Here is a 25,139-nt window from a genome sequence, read left to right on the forward strand (position 1 = left end):
ATGTAAGTTACCTTTGCCAAGGTCACTGACACAACCTCATATCATGACAGACTCTGGCTTTTAGACTTGTTGCTGGTAACACAGGGTTCCCGCGAGGTCTTAAAAAGTCTTAAAAGCATTGAATTCGAGAATTTGGAAATAATACCTTGAAAAGCCTTGAAAAAGCATTGAATTTTAATGTGTAGGTCTTAAATTTGTGCACCGATGATAATTTGTATTTTAGCATTGTTCATTACTTAAATACCCCAGCAGGCGTTATTTTTTCGTCATTGTTTTAGTAAATGAGGCACGAGTGGCCAAGTAGCCAATAGTGGTGGAACTGGAGTTGTGGGCGGAACAATTACGCGCGCACACCGACTGAGGTAGCTGCTAATAGTTTACAGCTGGCGATTAATGGAAATTCGGAAAGTCAGGGAGGTGGAAGCAGGCTAAACGATAACTCGACGGTGTAAAAATGGGCAAATGTAAGTTTAACCAGTTATGGCTACATCATAGTTCATTTCGAGATAAGGTATTAGGCAGAGACCCGTCCACCCGTAAATTTGACGGGCAATTGCCGATTTCAACGGGCAAGTATACACACAGACGGATACTGAAACGGACGATAATGCCGAAAATTTTCGCACATGAATACTCCCACATGTCATCCGATAAATCCAGTTATGTTCCGCCCACACACGGACTGGCCATCGGGAGTAGCGGGAGTTTTCCCGGTGGGCTGGTGGTTCAGCGTGGGCCGGCGGAGAAAAAAAAAAAAACAGTTGCGCGCTGGCCTTTAATATGATAAGCAATGTTAACAGTTTCTTTAACAAACTGTTGACATTGCTTATTACAGTTGCGCGCTGGCCTTTAATATGATAAGCAATGTTAACAGTTTGTTAAAGAAACTGTTAACATTGCTTATCATATTAAAGGCCAGCGCGCAACTGTTTTTTTTTTTTTTTTTTCTCCGCCGGCCCACGCTGAACCACCGGGAAAACTCCCGCTACTCCCGATGGCCAGTCCGTGTGTGGTTCCGCCATCATTTACAAATCGTAAGAAACACAGTTTAATACGAAAAATACTGAAAACTTGAAATGAAAAATCAGAATATTTCATCGTTTCCGCCATTTTGGCCCGCACTGAATCTTGTAACATGCGGACTGAATAAATCGCGAATTCTGATTGGTCGAAAATTGCCAAACACCCTGCGTTGTAGTTTCCTCTTTCTTGGCGGGAGAACCGCATTTTTTTTTGCTGACTCACTCTTCTGGATCAAGATGAATCCCAACAAACGCCCCAAATTGAATGTGACAAAAACTGATTCGTTTTTCCACAAAAAGACAGAAAAGGTATGTGTGATACATTGATTAACAAGGGGGTTTCATTGGGGTATGGTAAAATAGAATACTGTTGGTTTTTTTTTTTTTATTAAATACTGTAACTAGATCAAAAGATTATATACAATTCATTGTTGTTTATTTTCTTTTCACTTTTGTTACCAAATCAAACACCATACATACATCTGATACATTCAGGAGTGAAACTGAAAAAAATACAAAGTAAAAATATGCAATATTTCTGATCAAAAATTACACGCCATTTCACCCTGAAAATGTCCTAGAATGCAGGAAATGAAGTCTAAATTTCAAAAATTTTCTGGGGGGGCATGCCCCCAGACCCCCCTAGAGGGACTTCGCGCCTGCGGCGCTCGTCTTCGCACCTGCGGCGCTTATCAGGATTATATAAAATATTATTTTTGACTGGTAAATTTCTTTTTCTGCCTAATACCCTATTTCGAGAATGGGTTAAACCAGTGGATGGTGACATATTCGCAGCTTTTTGTTCAGTTTGCAAAAGGACGTTTAAATTGGGCACAATGGGCGTTAAGGCGCTGGATTCTCACGCGCAGTCTTCAAAACACATGGCTCTTCTCAATGATAAACGGCAAACGCCGTCTGTTTCATCTGTGTTTCGGCCAGCTGTTGACGTTAGCCAGCTGGTACCTAGCCAACTACCTAGCACGGCTAAGGATGGCCAGTCTGTTGCCGCTACAGTAGTCCCTAGTACTAGAGTTGTTGCCCAAAAATGGTTGTCATTTAGCAAGTGTTTTTTTTTTTTTTATGATGCTTTAGGCAGGAATGGATGTAAAGGCATAGCTCTTGTGGTAAGTCACTGTTGTTAATAACTGTTGTTAATAATTTTAATAAATCTGTTAATGGTAAACTTAAATGTGTTTTTCATTCACAGAATTTGGAAGTGAAGCCTATGCAATGTATTATCAGTGACTCAGAATATCCAGAATCTTTTAACGTCAAAGACAACTTAGAGACAGAAATTAATTCAGCAAGGTGTCACACAAAGTTATCACACAAAAGGACATCCTCCATTGACCCCGAAAATAAATAACAGTCTCTTAATTAAGCATCGTCTGCTGAACATTACATGATTTTGTATTGTGGTGGTGTTCGGTGAGTACTCTGTACATCATCCTTTGCGCATTTTCACATTTTTCTAAGAAACGAGTACACACAACTTGAGATGTTTGTTTCCGGTGAATTATGGTGAACTGCGATAAAGGTCTTAAATTTGTGGATTATTGGTCTTAAAAAGCCTTGAAAAAGCCTTGAATTTGACTTGAAGAAACTTGTAGGAACCCTGTAACAGTAACGATAATCCTTTTCGTCATTGAGCCGGAGCACACACCGTTCATCATTTACAAAAAAAGACCGCAATACTGATTTGTCTGACCACAGTACACGTCTCCACTGTGTGATGGTCCATCCCAGATGCTTCTGAGCCCGGAGAAGTTGACAGTGCTTCTGGACACAGTTAACATAAGGCTTCCCTTTTGCACAATAAAGTTTTAACTGGCATTTGTGGATGTAACTCTGTATTGTGGTGCTTTTACAAAGATTTGATAAAGTAATCCCGAGCCCATGTGGTTATATCAGCTATAGATGAGTGATGATTCTTGATGCAGTACCATCTGAAGGATTGGAGATCACGGGTGTTCAGCTTAGGCTTGCGCCCTTGCCCTTTAACGCATTGAAATTCCTCCAGATTTCTTGAATCATTGAACAATATTATACACCGTAGAGGGTGAACTATCCAAATCCCCACCTCTCTTTCTTTGAGGAGCATAGTTTTTAAACATTTCAGTAATTTTCCTCATGCGTTTCTTGACAAACTGTAGATCCCTGGCCCATCTTTGCTCCTCAGAGACTAGATCTTTTTTCTGATTTGAGGTTGCATAACAGAATAGCTTGGTCATATTGGTTCTTTCTTTTAGGTTTATAGTAATGCCCTTCTAATGTCCTTATTTCTGCGGTCACAACTTAAGCAGGGATTGAATGGCAGACACGCCACGTAACCAGATTTGAAAAGCGTGTAATTGTGACGTTTTCTGTAAGCAGATTTTTATGGAGAATTTTTGTAAGAAGCCTCCGGTGTTAGCACTTATTAACGGTAAAAAGTAAAGTTGTAACTTTAATTCTTCAGATATGGGAAAGTCTTTGGGATGGAGGGCTTTGTGGTTTCTCGGTAAAATGTTGAACTGCATTTTTTTTGGCTTGTTCACATCAAGAGTGAGAAAAGAGAGGCTAGTGAGAGCAAGCTGTTTAAAGCTTTAATAACACTATCGATAACAGTAACTAATCTGTTTTGCTGATGTTCCATGCCATTAGGCTTGCGCAATACTGATTTTTCCTTGGTTATGACTTTCTGTTTTAAAAAATCATGATAAACGATTTAATCGTCAAGACCTGATAAGCTAAGATAAAACATGAGATTTTCCACAATAATAATTTTATGGAGAGTCTGTCAGGCTATAATAATATTATGAGCTGTGCAGTTGGGAACTGTGTGCCAGTAGTGGCGATTGCGAAAACGATAACTCAGCTGGATAGTGGATTTTAGGTGAATGTTCAGTAAACAGTAAAATGATGACGATGATAACAATATTAGCAATACATTTTCTATAAAATTCCTTTACAGATCGGTGGTCTAATGTCCATCTGACCAACATTTTTCCCTGTTGATCTTCTGCTCAAATTGTTTGAATGTGTCTGAGTGCTATATAAACAAGATCGACTGTGAGCTACTGCTCACTTACGTATCCCCCCCCCGCTCTCACTTAGATCAGAATGCAAGCGATCGAAGGAATAGGACACTTATTATGAATGTTGACTTCAACAAATAATTAACCCTGAAACAAGTAAGTAAAGAGCAGTGTCTGTCCCCCCAGGGGTTTCAAATAGCATCCTGGTAAACTGTCATTTTGAAATAGCGTCAAAATCCACCCTATATGTTTCATAAATACATCGTCAGTAAACAGGAAGTCGATGTGCGACAGACCTGAAAATGGTGCACACGGTATAGAACCCCAAGCTGAAGTTTGGTACCAAGTGGCTATGATTTGTGGTCGTTGAGAAAAAGGGTGTTTTGGACTGATGGAAATACGGAGATATGGATGGATGGATGGATGGATGGACGGACGGACAGAGGTCCTTCGGAGCGGGGGTTATAAAAAATATACATAGGTTGAGATAGGATTCAAAACTACGGCATTCTGTGCTAATAGCAGGTATCTCAAAGCATCTGTGTATATAAATGTGTATCATTTTGAAATAGCATTTTGCTTCTTGAAATGGCGTCAAAATACACCTTATATGTTTCGTAAATACATTCAGTTGGTAAACAGGAAGTCAGTGTGCGACAGACCTGAAAACGGTATACACGGTATAGAACCCCAAGCTGAAGCTCACTACCAAATATCAAGCAGTTGTGATTTGTAGTTGCTGAGAAAAGTGTTACGAAAATTTTGTAAATCCACGCTATATGTATTGTAAATACATTCAGTTGGTAAACAGGAAGTTGATGTGCGACAGACCTGAAAACGGTATACACGGTATTGAGGTATTTCACCCACGTGACCAAGTCATGTGATGCTGCCATTTTGGACGTCACGGCTCGAATCAGTTTGAATGCGAGGAAGGCGACAAACGAAAAACATAAAAGAAAAAGGAGCGAGATGCAGAAAACACCTTCACTATCCAGCGACGTAGGGCATTTACAGGGCGAGCAGAGGGAGAGGTATTTGCAAAAATTGAGGTTAGCAGGCTTAGAGAACGACGTTTACCTGCTTCCACCAGGATTGTTCACTGACGTACGGAAGTACACGAAGCCCTCGTCTTTACCTGACTTCGGCCCACATGATCTGTATACCTATGTCGTTAAAAACCCATCGCCATACACAGGTATTGATATGAAAGCGTATAAGAGTTTGGATGCCTACAAATATTTTTTTTTTTTTTTTTAAGATATTTTTTTTGGGCTTTTTGCACCTTTTATTGGATAGGACAGTGTAGAGACAGGAAATGAGCGGGAGAGACGGGAAGGGATCGGGAAATGACCTCGGGCCGGAATCGAACTCGGGTCGCCCGCATTCATGGTATGGCGCCTTAACCACCTGAGCCACGACGCCCCCTGCCGACAAATATTTTGTCAGGCTGGGTAACATGCCTACATCAGCGGGTCGTCCCTGGAGCTGGTGGTCGCCATCTTATTACAGCTAAGGTTTGTTCACATTTTCATTTACTTTCGGTCCTCAGGATAAACAAAATGTTATTAAATGTCATTGAAATAACTTCTTAGTCTGTTGAGACATGGCCCGTTATAAATTTGCTGTTACCAGACAATGACCAAGGACTGTATTATTAGGGTCGGTGTAGTTGTAGCAGTGCACTAGCAGTGCACTGTTAGCACTAGCTAATGTCAACAACAGTAGCTGGTATGTTACTGTAGCAATGTTTACGTTCAGTCATTTGGATGACTGTTAAAACCTTTCAGTCTCAAGTTTTTCCTTTACTGGATTTACTAGTTTACTGAGCTAGCGCGCGCCGGCCGCCGGCGGGCTAGCGCGCGCTGGCTCCCAGCTTGCCCGAGCGCGCTAGCTCAGTAAACTAGTAAATCCAGTAAAGGAAAAACTTGAGACTGAAAGGTTTTAACAGTCATCCAAATGACTGAACGTAAACATTGCTACAGTAACATACTAGCTACTGTTGTTGACATTAGCTAGCTTGACGTTCAAAATGGCGGACACCGGGGCGTCATGACCCTGTGACGTCAGGTGAAATACCTCAATAGAACCCCAAGCTGAAGTTCGGTACCAAGTACTAAGTGGCTATGATTTGTGGTTGCTGAGAAAAAGGGCGTTTCTGACGGACGGACAGAGGTAATAATAAAAAGTATTTAATCAGTTTTCTAATCATCACCATTAAGATTTGTAAAGGGTTATATTTGACACTTTTGACGTTGTAGGCCTATTTAATATTTTTAGATTTAAAAAAAAATTACACTTTTTTTTTTTTTTTTTTTTCTGGTCAAAAACACCAAGATTCTTTTATTGTGACTTCACCGTACAGTACAGTGAAACTGAAGCACGCAATCCAGTCGGTGTATTCATACAAACGCTTACTATTAAGGGGGCGGAGTCAGATCTGTCAAAACATTCAAGTAAAAAAAGATGATAAATCTATACAAGATAGATTAGGCAGTGAAAAAGATCAACGTATCAATACGAAAACTGCTTTAAAAAAAAAAGTAGTTCTATGTATCTAGGGTGTGTCCTATGATACAGCGGGTTATTGCACAGTAATAAGTGAATGTATTGCACAATTAGGCGTGACAATTGCACATTTGCCCATGTTTACAGAGTGCAGTTGAGCAGGAGCAATATAAATAAATAATAATTTATATTGCACCACATTTGTTATTTTGTGGAAATGTGTATCCCTTATAAATATAGTTAAATGATGTTAACTATATACTTGTGTATCGTTAGTAGAACATACATCGATAGATTTTATTTCCTATTAATAAACTCAAGACACTCTCCATTTACTTTGACAGAAAGTGAGGAGGCCCGAATGAGTTCAGTCGAGAGCTTGCGAGATTACATGTAAGGGTACAGGTGTCTGTTCAGTGTCGGCTCATATTGGAGAGTTCAAAACATCTGCACAAATCATTCCAGATGAATATGCTGATTTGGCTCATTTCACATCTGGCTCATCTTTTTTCTTTAATTAATAAAAATAAGAATGATATATAAAACACTTTCAAGTTTGGGGTGGTAACAGTAACTCCACTTCACACAGGGCTTGCAATATATCACCCTGACATTGGTTATTTTGCTCTAACGGCATGGCCCGTCATGTTTTATTCCTTTCATATGCAACATCACCAGCATCATTCTACATTATACATGTACAGTATATTAAATTTATTTGCAGTTTTGTCAGAGTACATTACAGCTAATGTAGTGCTTTTTTATTTTTTTAATTTTTTTACAGCTTGCTTTGTTTCGTCTGTCTGATAAAAGATCACACTTTATAATGTCGTGTAGATGCCCCTTTCTGTTTGGACTGTTATAAAATTGTTATGCTAAGGTCACACACACAGCCAGTTGAGCCGTGAGAACCGTGGTTGGGGCTACCGTGGCCATTCTGGCAGATTTTGGAGGTGATCTGTTGCATAAATTTGGGCGGATTAAATATGCAAATGAGGCCATGGTAGCTGCGACGGTAGTGACGGAAAACGCTGGTAAAACCAATGGTGACGGCAACATATAGCGATGTATGGCCTTACAGCAATGATGGCAGTGTGTACAGTTTTCACGGCTGCACTATGGCATAGCTACAGCAAGACGAAATAAGCCACACCCCCAGGCAAACTTTTCACTTTCTGCAGAATGTTGTTCCGTGAAAATTTTGAGCCCAGTGGTTGCAACAGAATGCTACGGTAATCCCCGGTAGCCCACGTATGCCTCGAAGATGTGCAAGGATGCTCACGGATGCCTTCACAGTTCCAATGGATGAATTCATCTGGTGCCTGACCCACTGTAATTTTAAACACAACCAAACTTTCCAGGTATGGAAACCATGCCGTCCCAGTTGTCAAGGTAGCTCCCTGGTTCTCATGTCTTCCAACGGGAGAGCCCGGAATGCGTGCTGGTTGATCCCTGGAAGGCCCAAAAACATCTACCAGCGTCTACCGTGAAGTGATTCCGGCTATGTGAGACCGAAGCATTAGAATCGGATTTAGGATGCTACCCATGACCTTTTGGCAGAATTACATGATGGCCATCTTGTATTAACCAGTCAGCTTTCTCAAGCATCTTTAGACACACAAACACCAATGCAGCACAGTATACAGTGGGGCAAAAAAGTATTCAGTCAGCCACCAATTGTGCAAGTTCTCCCACTTAAAAAGATGAGAGAGGCCTGTAATTTTCATCATAGGTATACCTCAACTATGAGAGACAGAATGGGGGAAAGAATCCAGGAAATCACATTATAGGATTTTTAATGAATTAATTGGTAAATTCCTCGGTAAAATAAGTATTTGGTCACCTACAAACAAGCAAGATTTCTGGCTCTCACAGACCTGTAACTTCTTCTTTAAGAGGCTCCTCTGTCCTCCATTCATTACCTGTATTAATGGCACCTGTTTGAACTCGTTATCAGTATAAAAGACACCTGTCCACAACCTCAAACAGTCACACTCCAAACTCCACTATGGCCAAGACCAAAGAGCTGTCAAAGGACACCAGAAACAAAATTGTAGACCTGCACCAGGCTGGGAAGACTGAATCTGCAATAGGTAAGCAGCTTGGTGTGAAGAAATCAACTGTGGGAGCAATTATTAGAAAATGGAAGACATACAAGACCACTGATAATCTCCCTTGATCTGGGGCTCCATGCAAGATCTCACCCCGTGGGGTTAAAATGATCACAAGAACGGTGAGCAAAAATCCCAGAACCACACGGGGGGACCTAGTGAATGACCTGCAGAGAGCTGGGACCAAAGTAACAAAGGCTACCATCAGTAACACACTACGCCGCCAGGGACTCAAATCCTGCAGTGCCAGACGTGTCCCCCTGCTTAAGCCAGTACATGTCCAGGCCCGTCTGAAGTTTGCTAGAGAGCATTTGGATGATCCAGAAGAGGATTGGGAGAATGTCATATGGTCAGATGAAACCAAAATAGAACTTTTTGGTAAAAACTCAACTTGTCGTGTTTGGAGGAGAAAGAATGCTGAGTTGCATCCAAAGAACACCATACCTACTGTGAAGCATGGGGGTGGAAACATCATGCTTTGGGGCTGTTTTTCTGCAAAGGGACCAGGACGACTGATCCGTGTAAAGGAAAGAATGAATGGGGCCATGTATCGTGAGATTTTGAGTGAAAACCTCCTTCCATCAGCAAGGGCATTGAAGATGAAACGTGGCTGGGTCTTTCAGCATGACAATGATCCCAAACACACCGCCCGGGCAACGAAGGAGTGGCTTCGTAAGAAGCATTTCAAGGTCCTGGAGTGGCCTAGCCAGTCTCCAGATCTCAACCCCATAGAAAATCTTTGGAGGGAGTTGAAAGTCCGTGTTGCCCAGCGACAGCCCCAAAACATCACTGCTCTAGAGGAGATCTGCATGGAGGAATGGGCCAAAATACCAGCAACAGTGTGTGAAAACCTTGTGAAGACTTACAGAAACCGTTTGACCTCTGTCATTGCCAACAAAGGGTATATAACAAAGTATTGAGATGAACTTTTGTTATTGACCAAATACTTATTTTCCACCATAATTTGCAAATAAATTCTTTAAAAATCAGACAATGTGATTTTCTGGATTTTTTTTTTCTCATTTTGTCTCTCATAGTTGAAGTGTACCTATGATGAAAATTACAGGCCTCTCTCATCTTTTCAAGTGGGAGAACTTGCACAATTGGTGACTGACTAAATACTTTTTTGCCCCACTGTAATTGTTTTTGTATCCCCCTTGCATCATTTCACACTCGCATATAGAAGCCCACGCAGTTATATGCTCATAAAGATTCTCCCTGTGTCCAAAATCACTCCCTACTCACTATATAGTGGACTATGTAGTGAGGTCGCCATTTTGTAGTGCTGTCTGAATGTATAGTGAGCATTATTACACCCTATATAGTGCACTCAAAGTATCCCACAATGCATCACGAAAAGTAGTGTCCAACCGATGGTTACAAAGCAATATATCATGCATTGCAGTTGCGCTGAAAGAAATCAAATCAGAAGCCTCTAATTTGATTTAATCGAAGGCAGCGGCAAAGAAGAAAGTATTCAGCCTTGATTTAAAAAACAAAACAAACTGAAAGATGCAGGTACTTTGTATTGATTAATGTGGGAAATGCGCTCAGTATAATATGGATTTATCACAAAAATACATGCATGTATTTATTATTTTGAAAACCCACCAGCCGCCTGATCTGGCATGTTTTAATTGTGCGACAGTAATGACGTAAATAACAGCGTGACGGAGAAGTGTCCGAAAGCGTTTTTTTTCTTTCATTTTATCAGTGAGTTCACTATATAGTCCTCTATATAGTAATTCCCTGTATAGGGAGTAGTCTCATCTCATTATCTCTAGCCGCTTTATCCTGTTCTACAGGGTCGCAGGCAAGCTGGAGCCTATCCCAGCTGACTACGGGCGAAAGGCGGGGTACACCCTGGACAAGTCGCCAGGTCATCACAGGGCTGACACATAGACACAGACAACCATTCACACTCACATTCACACCTACGGTCAATTTAGAGTCACCAGTTAACCTAACCTGCATGTCTTTGGACTGTGGGGGAAACCGGAGCACCCGGAGGAAACCCACGTGGACACGGGGAGAACATGCAAACTCCGCACAGAAAGGCCCCTCGCCGGCCACGGGGCTCGAACCCGGACCTTCTTGCTGTGAGGCGACAGCGCTAACCACTACACCACCGTGCCGCCCTGAGTAGGGAGTAGTGAACGAGTGATTTCAGACACAGGGTCTATGGTATTTTTTCCAAGACGGTTTATTTATCTCCCAGCAAATCCTTTTGGCTGGAAAAACATCACAGCTTCACTGATATATATTTTAAGATAAAATCTGTACCTACACAAAATGGAGAACTAGTTGATGATTTGCAGATATTTTTAGATCTTTTGTCAGTCTGCAAATAAAACGAACGTTTAAGGCTCTGAAAAAAGGCACATACTTTGCATTTCTGACCTAAGTCAAATAGCATATATTTATTTTTTCTACGTAGTCATGACTCGAGCTTGGTCGTCATTGTTGGCATGTGGCATGTTTGTAATGTGGCTGAAATATGATGGCAATTTGCTTTAGCTTGTGCTAGAGACGACCGGGACACCACACTGTGGCATTAGACCCGCAGACAGGATTTAATCCAAATACAGGGCTATTTTTATACAGCAGCTTTTTTCTTGTAGCTCTTTCTGAAACGAACTAATATCCGAAACTACATTTCTAACTGTTGAGAATTGCATTTGGAATTAGTAATGCTGTGCTCCATCGTGTACATGGTTTAATTGTATAATTAGTCTGTCTGAGCAGTGGAGCAAGCTTGAACAGTAAATGCTTGACATTTGCAGGTCGTGAATGTTGTGTTTTGAAGTCACTGATCTTGATATGTATTGACAAGGGATGGCAGATCTCAACCAAATATGTGTAACGTTAGAAAATAAACTCTTTCCCCGAAGCCCATGGAGGTTCCAAAGGCCTGGCTGTACTCTGTCAGATCTTGCATTAATTTAAACACCTGTCGCTGAGGAATGCCTGACATTTCCCCTTTCTCTGGTATGATAACCAGACAAACTGCTAAGCTGTCCACCTGTCTAGAAACCCAACCTTAAACTCTGGGAAAATAAACAGCTCTGTCAACTCCAGAGCAGCAAGAAGCGCAGAAGTAGTATATTGCCACAGTTCTGAAATCCCAAAATTGAACATTTTGAATGTGGAAGCTTTCTATTAGCTCTTTAATCTATCCGGCTGCTTAATCGCTACAGTCTATATTACATCCTTTTCCCATGTCTCGGTCCAGTACTTTTGATGACCCTAGGGTTTGTTTACAGTATATGTGTTCATGATTAGAGTGGGAACAAGACAAGTGTGTAATTACATCCTGCTCTTAGAGACTAGCTGTCTGGATAATTGCTTCTTTCCTTTAAATGTCTGTTAATGGCTCCTGGATAACCTCTAACTTGTACGCTATAGAAATATGTGTTTATTTTACACATCACTGTTGGATTTGTGTGTCCTGAGTAGGAACAGACATTGTATTTTTTTAATTAATAGTTTCAACCTATGAAGAAATTTGTAGTAATGACATGGCAGATCAAGCTACAATGGTGCTTGAAACTTTGTGAACCCTTTAGAATTTTCTATACTTCTGCATAAATATGGCCTAAAACATCATCAGATTTTCACACAAGTCCTAAAAGTAGATAAAGAGAACCCAGTTAAACAAATGAGACAAAAATATTATACTTGGTCATTTATTTATTGAGGAAAATGATCCAATATTACATATCTGTAATATTGTTAATTTGAAGGTGAAATTAGAGTCAGGTGTTTTCAATCAATGGGATGACAATCAGGTGTGAGTGGACACCCTGTTTTATTTAAAGAACGGGGATCTATCAAAGTCTGATCTTCACAGCACATGTTTGTGGAAGTGTATCATGGTACGAACAAAGGTGGTTTCTGAGGACCTCAGAAAAAGCGTTGTTGATGCTCATCAGGCTGGAAAAGGTTAAAAAACCATCTCTAAAGAGTTTGGACTCCACCAATCCACAGTCAGACAGATTGTGTACAAATGGAGGAAATACAAGACCATTGTTACCCTCCCCAGGAGTGGTCGACCAACAAAGATCACTCCAAGAGCAAGGCGTGTAATAGTCGGCGAGGTCACAAAGGACCCCAGGGTAACTTCTAAGCAACTGAAGGCCTCTCACATTGGTTAATGTTCATGAGTCCACCATGAGGAGAACACTGAAGAACAATGGTGTGCATGGCAGGGTTGCAAGGAGAAAGCCACTGCTCTCCAAAAAGATCATTGCTGCTCGTCTGCAGTTTGCAAAAGATCATGTGGACAAGCCAGAAGGCTTTTGGAAAAATGTTTTGTGGACGGATGAGACCAAAATAGAACTTTTTGGTTTAAATGAGAAGCGTTATGTTTGGAGAAAGGAAAACACTGCATTCCAGCATAAGAACCTTATCCCATCTGTGAAACATGGTGGTGGTAGTATCATGGTTTGGGCCTGTTTTGCTGCATCTGGGCCAGGACGGCTTGCCATCGTTGATGGAACAATGAATTCTGAATTATACCAGCGAATTCTAAAGGAAAATGTCAGGACATCTGTCCATGAACTGAATCTCAAGAGAAGGTGGGTCATGCAGCAAGACAACAACCCGAAGCACACAAGTCTTTCTACCAAAGAATGGTTAAAGAAGAATAAAGTTAATGTTTTGGAATGGCCAAGTCAAAGTCCTGACCTTAATCCAATGGAAATGTTGTGGAAGGACCTGAAGCGAGCAGTTCATGTGAGGAAACCCACCAACATCCCAGAGTTAAAGCTGTTCTGTACGGAGGAACGGGCTAAAATTCCTCCAAGCCGGTGTGCAGCACTGATCAACAGTTACCGCAAACGTTTCGTTGCAGTTATTGCTGCACAAGGGGGTCACACCAGATACTGAAAACAAAGGTTCACATACTTTTGCCGCTCACAGATATGTAATATTGGATCATTTTCCTCAATAAATAAATGACCAAGTATAATATTTCTGTCTCATTTGTTTAACTGGGTTCTCTTTATCTACTTTTAGGACTTGTGTGAAAATCTGTTGATGTTTTAGGTCATATTTATGCAGAAATATAAAAGATTTTAAAGGGTTCACAAACTTTCAAGCACCACTGTATAAAGTTCATCACTGCTTCGGTCATCATAGTGTAATCTACAACATTTATTCATGCATTTGACAATTACCAGAAATAACCATGTGTGTGTAAACATAGTAACGCAAACTGCATTAGATTTCTGCTCTTCTGTGTATTAAACTCCAGTTTTTGAAAATACAAAGAGAGCTGTAAGTATAAGAACAATATAGATTTGTATTATTAAGAAAAGTATAGATTTTTATCGCGACTTTAAAACTCTCTCTCCTTTTTGTTTTGTATTTATTTTGCATAGTTGACCAACCTGAACCTGGCTAAAGGAGTTTTCAGCAGAGGAACGCAGAGCGTCCCATCAGGAGCTTGGCGTGATGCAGCTACAACTCAACACTCAGGCATGAACCTCTCTGGTGCTGTGAGGTAAGTGCACATTTATGTGTGTGGACTAGGAAGGAACAATATTTAAACCCGTGCCTACAAGGCTGACTGACATTTAGGTTGTCAGAAGTTGTTTCACAAATCGTTTCTCGTTTTGTGATCAAAAGTGTAAACTATTAAGGCATATAGCACTGTAATGTGGTGTTAAAACAGTGTAGTTTTTGGTGCTATTACAGTACATTTATGTATTTTGACTATTGCAAGTTCACCCATTTTATGCACTAATGTGTCTGGAAGTCGACAAAGGGTAAGTGTTCCAGATTAGCTTTAGTATGTTTCGTCAGTGCCATGGTAAATGTTGGAATTGGAGTGAAATTGGGTTCTGTGGTTGCGTCATGCATTTCTCTTTCCTTAATTTAATATAACAACCTGTAGAATTAACAAGTGCCCTTTATTGTTTGTGGTCCTCTTTCATAATGCAGTGAGAATCATGTTCTTTATGTGATGGGATAAAAGGGTTTCTGTGTATTATACAGAAGCATGAATTGTCTAGAGAGAGAGAGGGAGATTTAATTCTTTTTAATTTATGTTCCTCGCCCATCCCCCCTCGCCCTTCAAGCAGTGTGTGTTACAGAAAGATGCACTGAAAGTGCTTCACTGAAAAGGCAAATTAGAATTCTGTTAGCTTTCTCAGTGTAATCATTTCTGGACAATTTTATAGGTGCTTAGTTTGTGTTGGCTAAATCAGTCACAGGCAGTAAAACTTAAAGGCCAGTTTAATGGTCTCTGAAGAACCTTTTAAAGAGGTCTGGGAGTCTACGTTTTGATGGAAAAGAGGTCATTTAAGTAGTGAGACTGCTAGGCAGGTACTTCACCTTTGAAATGTAAGAATATATTATCGGTTAAAGAAAGTAAAAAGATCAGAGTTCATCATTTGCGTCTTCGTCTTTAATCGCCAGAAAGTGAACACTTGCAGTACGTTCGCATTGTCATCTCAGCAGAGGAGAAAGCAGCGTTGTAGTCGAGTCACTAAACCTCGAGTCCGAGTCCCCCGTGTTCAAGTCCGAGTCATTAAAGAAAATTTCGAGTTGAGTCCGAGTCGAACCCACTATTGATCCGAGTCGAGTCCGAGAACAAGACTCCACCCGCGCCATTTGACGGTGGCTGTTGCTGCCTTTGTGTGAAATCGAGTCTGCTACTGTGTCGGACTAACGTTCCTGCTCAGCTGGAACGTTTTAGGCCCTGTCCACACGGCAACGGATTCAGGTGAATCTGATAAAATTGTTTATCGTTTCAGCTTGGCGTCCACACAGCACCGGTGTTTTGGGTGCCCCAAAACGAAATCTTTTGAGAACGGGTTCCAGAATGGAAAAATCTGGCAACGGCACCATTGCGAAGTCGTCTGGATGAGTAGAACGGATTTGTTTACGATGATGTCACAACCACATGACTGTCAGTGCTTCACGCCGGGTAGAAGTGTAACGAACTCGATGCGAGTTGTCAACAAATCCTATAACTTGGTTCATGAAACGTGCTTACAAAATATTTTCACTGCTTTCCAAAAACAATCCCGCCAGCAAAAATAGGGAAAAAAAAAGGAGCGATCTCACCTCTTCAGATGTTGGTTTAAGTCCGACAATACATTCCTCAAAAAGGGCGTAGAAGAACAAAGTAATCCATCAACGTGTAGCATTCAATTTATTCCGGACCATTAAAGAATTCTGGAGGATATCAGAATGTTGGCGTACCGGCTTCCGTCTACCCCCATTCATTCCTCTTTCCGCGTCTTTCGTTTTACGCTACTGATTAATAATCAAAACTTTATGTGGCTAATGCTACAGAAGAAGGGGTTTATGCTAGGCTTGGGAAGATTCACCGATGCACATCGGAAAATCGATACGACCTGTTAAGATGCAGTTGCATCGATTTGCAAATGTCGCATCGGAAAAAACCGCACATAAACTCGAGATGCATCGGATCTAAACTGTCTGCATCGATATAAACCGATTAATATCTTAATTTAATACATATAATGAATAAATTATAACATAACAGTTTAGAAAAGGGTCTGGTATTTCTGGGTTTCATCTCTCTATCTCTCTCCTACTCAAGTCTCGGCTCAAGTCTCGCGCGAATAGGCGGGTCCAACCTAGCTTTCGAATAGGATAGAGGCGGAAAGTCAGCCAGATAGCGGTTAACATGGAGGAAGACAAAACAGACATTGTTCATTCGGTGGTGGGTTTCAAGTCTAATGTATGGAAAGATTTCGGGTTCTACAAGCGAGGGGGAGAGCTGGACAAGACAACAGCCATATGTAAACTCTGCCGTTCCAGAGAGACCTGTAAGCACTTTATGTTGTACTTCCTGTGTTTCAAAATAAAAGGCACAGCTTTAATGCTTCAAGTGCCATAACTTGAACTACTCTGTATTCCATGGTGCACTTTTCTTCTGCATTGCATCGTATCGAATCGCATCGTATCGCACTGGACCGCATTGTATTAGAATTAAATCGTACTGTATCGCACCATATCGCAGCATGCGGGAGAATCGTATCGCATCTTAGCACTGGCAGTTTCATTAATCTTGAATGTATCGAATCGTTGGCAGTGTATCGAGATGCGTATCGTATCGCTTTGATTATGAAGATTCCCATCCCTAGTTTATGCGCATGCGTCTACTTCTTCTATTGTTCTGGTGCCTCCGATGGGACCGTCTTACAGCGCACATAGAGGTGTGGCATGTGTATTGCATCATTTTCAGCAAGCGTTGCGTTGCCATATGAACCTGGTATTTTACTGATCCGTTGCCCATGTGGACGCGATATTTAAAAAAAAAAAAAAAACTCGTTGCCGTAGCCTTAGTTAATCGGCTACAGATAAAAAGCTCGTTCATTGCTCAGTAAGCTCCGCCCACTGTCAACATGAGAGAGGGTTAACACTAGCTAGTTTATCGGTCAGCAAGCAAGCCCCGCCCACTATCAACAGAGCAATGAACATAGCGTGTCACTTCCTTCTCTGGGTGGAGTCTTACCAAATGACGACTGAAGTTCGAGGTCGTCTCCTCGATAGTTCTTCTACATATCGAACACATACGGTAGCAGTGCATTTTTTTTTCCCACCGCACGAGAAGTCTGTATAAGCAAAGCGGACAATCCTCGGGGCGTTCTCTCCAGGCATTTTAGCGCCATTAACGTTAGTTTGTTCCTGAAAATGACGTACGAACAGGTCAGTGTGCATTCTCTTGCACAAAATTTAATGTAGATATAAATATCTTGTGCCAAATTATTATGGCATGTTACCAAAAAAAATTAAAGAAAAAATCCGAGTCCTCGTCTCCAATTTACGAGTCCGAACACTGTTAATGCACGAGTCCGAGTCAAGTCAAGTCACAAGTCCTTAAAATTAGGGCACGAGAGTACTACAAGCCTGGGAGAAAGTGGGACTGAGTGAAAGATGACCGCAGCAGGAAGTAAAAATATAGCTTCCAAATGACGCCTTTCCAGTTCATCATGAATTCCTAGAAATGAACTTTTTCCTGGAACTTGTCCTGCAACAATGGTACATGATGCTAAAAGACTAAAACATGCGGAAAAAAAAATAGGCACATTTATCGTGTGCGTGCAATAAGACACCTGGGAGATCATGCTGCAGTCACGTCGCTTGTAAATTGAGGTGTTCATCCAGTGCTTCCGACAGTGCCGTGTAACGAGAGGAAGGGTTAAACTTGTGTGGTTTCCTCAGTTTTATAGTGATAGGTTGGTGACAATGTCTCAGACACTTTGGCCTTCATCTCCCCGTGTCTGTTTTTCTAGTCCAACCCTTCCTTAAGTATGGAACTGTCAAGGAATTCTCGGAATGTCTGGCTTTTCCCTTTTTCAAAAAATGTTTTTATTTCCACAAAAGAAAGTAAAAGAAGTAGTGAATTTATAATCGTCTCGCAGCATGCTTGCGTCGATCTCCAAAACAGGCTTTCACATCTTATAAGGTGAAATGCCTTGATGGTATATTCTGTTTCTGCTTATCTCATTATTATTTAATCCAAAGTGCCTTTTACTCCATCCGTACCGTGTGTATTCGGTAAGCACCATGCTGAGCGTCCCGTCGTCGTCGATACCGTTGAGATTAGCAAGTAATTAATCGTACTGTCTCCACTGATTGCAGAATGCAGTCATTTCCTTGACCTCTTCTTCCCTTGAACGTCTTGGCAGAAGGATTATGTTTGTGTTTAAAAGTTCATTTCTGGTCAAAATGTGGCATCTCTTTAGAACAGCATCTGCCTGGAACTTTCCACTGGCTGCTGTCTGCTGTGCACCAAACCGAGTAAAATTAAACCAAACCAAGCTGTTGCCACTCCTCACCTTGGATGAGGTCTGCGAATGCTGAAAAAATTCCAAAGCGTAATTTTAAAGACGTTATTAGGATATGTATGCCTGATTATGTTGACTTTAATTCTGTCTTTAATGTTTGATTTCCTGAGCCTTCCCTCCATGTCCAGCATTTTTGGACCGGTGGTCTGTGCCAAACATGCTGAAGCCGTTAAGCGTACTGACTCTTTAAGCCAAGGGGGTGAGGCGTGATGCCTTTCAAAGAGTAGGGGCCTTTGAAGTTGCTCTCGCCAGGGGCTGCCAGGTATGCTGTGTCAGCACTTCCAAACCATATTGCCACTGTTATTACTTTTCCTCCCCAAAACTCGTTGTACCGATACAGAGGTATTCCAGAATTCCGTATTGATTTGTACCTGTAACCTTAAACACACTGCTGGAACTCAGGATTGTGTCCTATTGAATGTTTGAACAAATAAGGCAGCTTTTGGCTTGGTCGAATGTTCCATTCTGTATTTTTTGAGTTCAACTGACAACTACGTGAAGTAATCAGCAGAGTATGGGACTGGTTGTGGAGCGCTGTGATATTAGATTGTACCAGTGGTGTATGTCAAACATTGTAAATGATAATGTTGTTAAGTCTGTGAAATTCTTAAGTAATTTAAGCCGCTCTTGGATCGGCGATCGTGCTTGCCTCTGCTCTTGGCTTGAACAGAGATTCATTTCCAGTAAGTTATTGGGTACCGCTTGCAAACAGTAATAATAGACAGGGTTTAGGATTGTAATGGAATGTCATAATTATTGCATATTTAGGTTTTGGAGTACAGTTAGAATCGAGTGGAGCCCAGCATAAGATGATAATATTGACTTTCTTTTCTAACTTGGCTGACATTCCATGTCTACATCAGTTTTCTCCTTCCTTCTAAATAACAAAAATGTTCTAAGGCTGTTTTTAATGTTGGTGACTTAAGTCGGCAAATGAAGTTTAGAAATGATGTCAGTACACGAGGAAAGTTCTCCATATTCAGACGCTTAACTTGATTTTCTGGACAGCCCATTCAGAATAGTAAAATTATTCACATGCTGAACCATCAGACCCTAAACTGCCCCAAAGCATCGCTGATCCACTGCCATATTGGACAGCACCTGTCAGAAAGATCTCAGGGTTGAAGATTCCGTAAAGGATCGAGGCGTCATATCGGACAAGGGTTTGACCGTCGACCAACATATTGACTCATTAGCATCTAAGCTTTGTATGATAAGTAGGATAAGGCACCTTTTTGACAAATCAACTTTATTCATTGTTATCAACTCTCTAGTTTTCAACAAAATGTTTTACTGTTCTACGGTATGGTCAGGGACAAGGAAACATAACATTGAAAAATTACAACTAGTGCAAAATTTTGCCGGCCGTCTCTTATCTGGCAAAAGGAGGTTTGACCATATCGCTCCAATTATGAAACAGCTTAGGCTACTTCCCGTATCTGACCTTCTTTACATCAGGGAAGCTACAGTGATGTTTAAAATCAGAAATAATTTAGCACATCTGTACTTAAAGGAGATACGCAGAGCCTTTATTTTTAAATAAATTTCCGAGTGGATAGTATCTCCACCCTTGACTCTTGTATGCTGCGCATATATATATATATATATATATATATATATATATATATATATATAATTTTGAGAGTTAAAATCGACCACAAAGTTGGCATTCGAGCTGCCCCGCTGAGCCAGCCAGCCCCGAGTACGTGACGTCACTGCGGTAACCGGTTTTAAGGCCGAGGCCTTTTACAGCTACAGACCAAAGTCATATAAATAAAAATTTATGGTGAAAGTAAGAAATAGCGTCACCGAGTTGCTCAACTAAGACTGATTTGACTTCATTGATTGTGGGTTGACTCTGATTAAAACAGGACAGGTGTCATAACTTATGTAACATACGTGTACACGCATGCATTTTCACTGATAAAACGTAAAAGGCTAATTAAATAATCAGATGAACTGAGACAATCACATTCTGAAGCAAATTAAATAATCTTATACTGGTAACTTACACACAATACAAGTTACATGTATTAATCTAAACGCAGGTAAACAACGTGTTGTTTTTGTTGTTTTGTATCCAAATGAGAGTCGGAGCTTACCCGTCTGTGTTCTCGCTTCTTGAAGGCCGATCTTGTGGCCGATTTGTTTTGAAACAATCTGACTTTCAGTTGTTCGTTCAGTTCTCCGTTCATTCACTTTTTCCACGTAAGGGCGAGATGGCAGCAATATCCAGCAGAGAAATCAGACGGCTGCTCCACTCATTCTCCATTTTCTCCATACGGAGTACTCCGCCATTACTGCTCGGCTCAGGCAATTACTAAAACCTGGGACGGGACGGGATGTCACCAGTTCGAGCAACAACTGTGGGGAGGTCACTGCCTGAGCGATATGTCCCATCCCGTTCTGTCCCGGGTTTTACCAACAACCGTCGGCTCACTCCGGGAGAACTGGTGCAACTGAACTCACTTTCCTTTAAATAAATAAATAAATAAATAAATAAATACTTGTTTTTTCTTTAATTGTTGATACTGCACCCTCTTTCAATACGGGCTTATAGCCAACGCTCCTCAACAGATCAGAGGTCTCGTATGAGTCTTCAGTAAAATGTGCAGAGCAGAGGAGAGACCACTTCGTAGGTGCCCAATGTGCCCGTGAACTTCTTGCAAAATGCGTCCAAATCTTTGCAGTTTGAACATTCCTGGGCCATGAATGCAACGTAAATCCACCTTCTGTTGTGTTGCTGCACCCGCCAGCAACACATCTACGTGGCATGGCGACAAATTAGCTCAAAATGGAGGATCGGAGTTGCAGTCAGCTCTGTGTTTTAGTATAGCGGAAATGGCGATGAGACCGATAGACTTCCTGCTGTGACGTTACGGATGTCAAGGTCATTCACTCGGACCGCTACCTATATAAATCACTTTAATCGTAAAAATTACTATATTAGATTTATTATTAACACTTAAAACTATTCCTGTGCCATTCTTGCGGTCTCAGGCATTTATAAACGAAAGTGAGGCCACGGCTTTGCGTATATGTTTTAACTGAACTTTATCATATAAGATCCGAGGTTCACAGGTATAACACCAGGAACAGAGACCACTCAAGTCTGCCCAAATGCCGCACGTCACTTGCACAGCAGTCTTTTATATATCATGGCGCCAGAGCGTGGAACACCGTTCCCCCAAACATCAAGTCAAGCTCTAGCGCACATGCCTTTAAGGGCAATTTAAAGAAATTATTATTGTCTAGATTTTTAAGTGACTAGCTTATTATTATTATTTTTATTATTGTACCAACGTAAATTTTAATATTGTATTTTTTATTACCTTGTAAATTAATCTGGAAGATCCCCTATGGAGAGGATTAATAAAGATTTTGTATTTGTATTTGTACAGTTTGTAGCCACAACACATGATGCCAACTGAAGTTCGAATAACACTTGAAGTGTGAAGGTCAGGCACTGTATTTTGTGGGATACTCTCCGGAAACGCTTCTTTCATGCAGCGCTCATGTTGTTGGATGTCACAGTGCAGGCACTTACGGATGCAAGCGCAGGGGAGAGCGGGTGCGTCGCAAACCGTCAACATATCCAAATCAGTAAGCCGAAGACATCCTTGACTTGCAAGTGACGTCAAAGCAAAATAGAAACCCGGATGTCGGCCATGTTGGTGGAGATGCAAACGCAGGGTCAAGCGACATTCCATGCAAAACATAGCCACGCGTGCGCAACTCTCTTTGTTTTTCCACTGCTTTAAGCATTCTTTTAGCTCTGCCATATCTTTGTGCTGTATATGGTTGTGGCCACAACAGTACTCGTGACCGTGGCACGTTCCGATTTTTTAGAATTCCGTCCGTGATTCGGAAAGAGGGCGAGGAAACTCTGAGGCTTAGTACGGAGAGGAGATGATGGGATCAGGACACTTCGTCCAATGACCATTTCATCCAATAGTTAAGACATTTCGTCCAAAGCCTTTGTCATACGCACTATCAATTATTTTATATTTCAGGTATTCCGGTGTTCACGAACGAAACCCCGCGAGAGCGCTGCTCGGCACTTAATGATTTAACACGATCCAGCCGGCTTTAAAAATGAATAACGGCGCCCACAGCGAAGCCAAATTTTACAGACACCTCCCTCTAAGCCTCCCCCTTCGAAAGAGCACGGTCTCGGGTCGGTAGGACCGCACCTCGGCCCGGGATTCAGGAACGAAGCCCTCGCGAGAAGTCTGACTTAAATAATATGGGTCAAAACCACACACATCTATCTTCACTCGACTGTTCAAATCGTGGTAATGCTGAGAAAATTCAGCATTGTTTACAGACATGCTTTCAGCAGCTACCATCCTAGCTGCTTTGTGTACTATCCACCATCATGGCGGACACTCATGATGTAGCACATTTTGATCACGTGGTTGCAAGTCATCTATAGACAGGGACGAGCACGGGTCGGTCGATCAACAAACGGGATGGCGAAGAGCAGGAAACCGAGTCGGGAAATAATAATAAGTTAAATTTATATAGCGTCTTTCAAGAAACCCAAGGACACTTTACAATAGTAGACAAAGAAAGAAAAAAAAATAAATAAAAAATATAGTAAGAAAAAAATAAATAAAAAGTAAAAAGTCCACCAAGTAGGGGTCAGGATGTAATTCCCGTGGTGTAGCAGCCACAGTCCCACCAAAAGGCACATGAAAACAAGTCCCACATCTCCAGCACCGCCGCCACGACGCCGCCAGCAACATCGCTCAGAACACCACGCCATGGATCCACAAAGCGAGCAGAGAAGCTCCGCCACGCAAAGCGCTGGTGTGTCCCAAACCGCCTGGACAGCTGCCGCGACACCACCAAGCATCATTGCTCAGAACATCACGCCAAGCGTTAAAGCGCAGAGTGCTGGACAACCATGATGTAAAATGAGCAACGAGCTCACTGTAGTCCACAGCTGGGAGCACAGGCATCACCCACAGCGAACCAAGGCCTGGAGGGAACCGACGCCCAAAACTAGGTCCGGAGCTACACCACAACCGGTGGAGAAAACACTCAAACAAACATCAAACTACACAAACACACAAAAAAAAATAGAAAAAGAAATAAAATAAAACAAAAAAAACTCCAGTGAGAAGCGGCAGCCAGAACGCGCACGACGTACTCTCAACCGGAAACGGGAAATAAATGTAAACGGAGTCGAAACACGAGTAATCAGGCAGGAAGTCAGAAGGCTTGGTATGATCAGGTACGAAGACACAGAACAATACTTCACAACGGGTGTTTGCGACTGCTGAGCTTATTTAGGGAAGTGATTACTGGCAAATAGGAGACAGGTGCACTTAGTATTCCGGAGATGTGGTGCTTGGAAGTTGTAGTCTCATGTTTGTAGGCTGCTCCGAACTTCGGTTTTCAGTGCCGTTACTGACACTAGACAGCCGTGTTTTTAATAGTTGATTTTGAAATTTGACAACCAACTGTGTAGGGAGACAGGGTACTCACAGGTCCAATTCCAAATTTATTTTTTTTGTATTTTATTGTATTTTAACTGCTTATGTGTTTTATATCCATTGCCTGATTTGCACAGGTCATCATCAACCCAGAATGTAGCAATATAGCGAATCATTTTGTTCTTTACATGCCTTTTGAATCAGTGTCTGTAGATCGAACAACGCGTTTAACAAACTGCATAAGAAAGTAGACTGTTCATCAGGGGTGGGCAATTATTTTTACCATGGGGCCACATGAGAAACAGAAAATTTTGTGGAGGGCCGGACCAAAAGGCTGAACTAAATTCTGCATAATATTAATTGTATTTCTTTATATAAAGCAATAAATAACATTGTTTTTACAAGCTGCTAAGACTGGTAAGAGTATGGAAGAAACGAGGTTGCCTTACAAAAAATGTCATTTATTCAATCAAATTTCCCAAAACAATGGTTAACAAAATGTGAACGTTTGTACCGTTTTTTTTTTCAGTCACATTCACCCCAAAACACAATAAAGACATCACAATATTGTCTTTCTACTCCAAATATCAAGCAAGATACGTCATATTATAATAATGATGCCCACATTTGTAGTTTGATCACCTCATTTGGTGCTTTTCGCCGGAGATCGGCTCCGGCGCCTGCTGGTGACGTCACACTATGTGATTGGCTGGACCGTTTGAAGGATGACGTACAAGTTTGTGGTTGGTCTGGACAAATTACGGAAGTAGTTATCGCGGGATTAGGTTTCGTGGGATTTCATGTCATTTTCATGTCGCGCGCATTGCGTTTTTGTTGAACACAACTTCAAAATAAAAGCAATGCACATTCAGTCCATGCATGAGGTAAAATTAGAAAATACGTTTATTTTGTAATTTCTCATTAACCTTACGCGGGCCGGTCAGAATGAACCAAAGGGCCGGATGCGGGCCGCGGGCCGTAAAATGCCCAGGTCTGCTGTTCATCATAAGACACCGCTTATATGATGTGATCCGAAATAAGCATTTAAATTTTATCAATCCACACTTCCTGTTCTGAAAAAGCATCTTCCTCTTTATTTTAAATCAGAAGAAGGTTTAAAATATATAAACTTCTTCTCCGAAGCACAGTTTTTTCATGCGTCAACAAGAGCTGGAAGAAGTTGTCGGTCTGGTGTATGAGGGTGCGTTGACTT

At 41.4% G+C, this 25,139-nt stretch overlaps 1 protein-coding gene across 7 annotated transcripts in view; it reads left to right on the forward strand.

The window, feature by feature from the left end:
• Positions 1-25,139, forward strand: part of ttll5 (tubulin tyrosine ligase-like family, member 5) — a 231,636-nt gene that overhangs the window by 132,348 nt on the left and 74,149 nt on the right. For 6 of the 7 annotated variants that reach the window (XM_060934633.1, XM_060934636.1, XM_060934639.1 and 3 more), the window contains one exon: positions 14,040-14,160. In XM_060934633.1, the coding sequence (XP_060790616.1) occupies positions 14,040-14,160 (121 nt within the window). Of the gene's footprint in view, positions 1-14,039; positions 14,162-25,139 lie in introns of all 7 variants that reach the window. The other variant, XM_060934635.1, reaches the window with a different exon arrangement.

This window comes from Neoarius graeffei, chromosome 11, assembly GCF_027579695.1.
Source record: "Neoarius graeffei isolate fNeoGra1 chromosome 11, fNeoGra1.pri, whole genome shotgun sequence".
Lineage (NCBI taxonomy): Eukaryota > Metazoa > Chordata > Actinopteri > Siluriformes > Ariidae > Neoarius > Neoarius graeffei.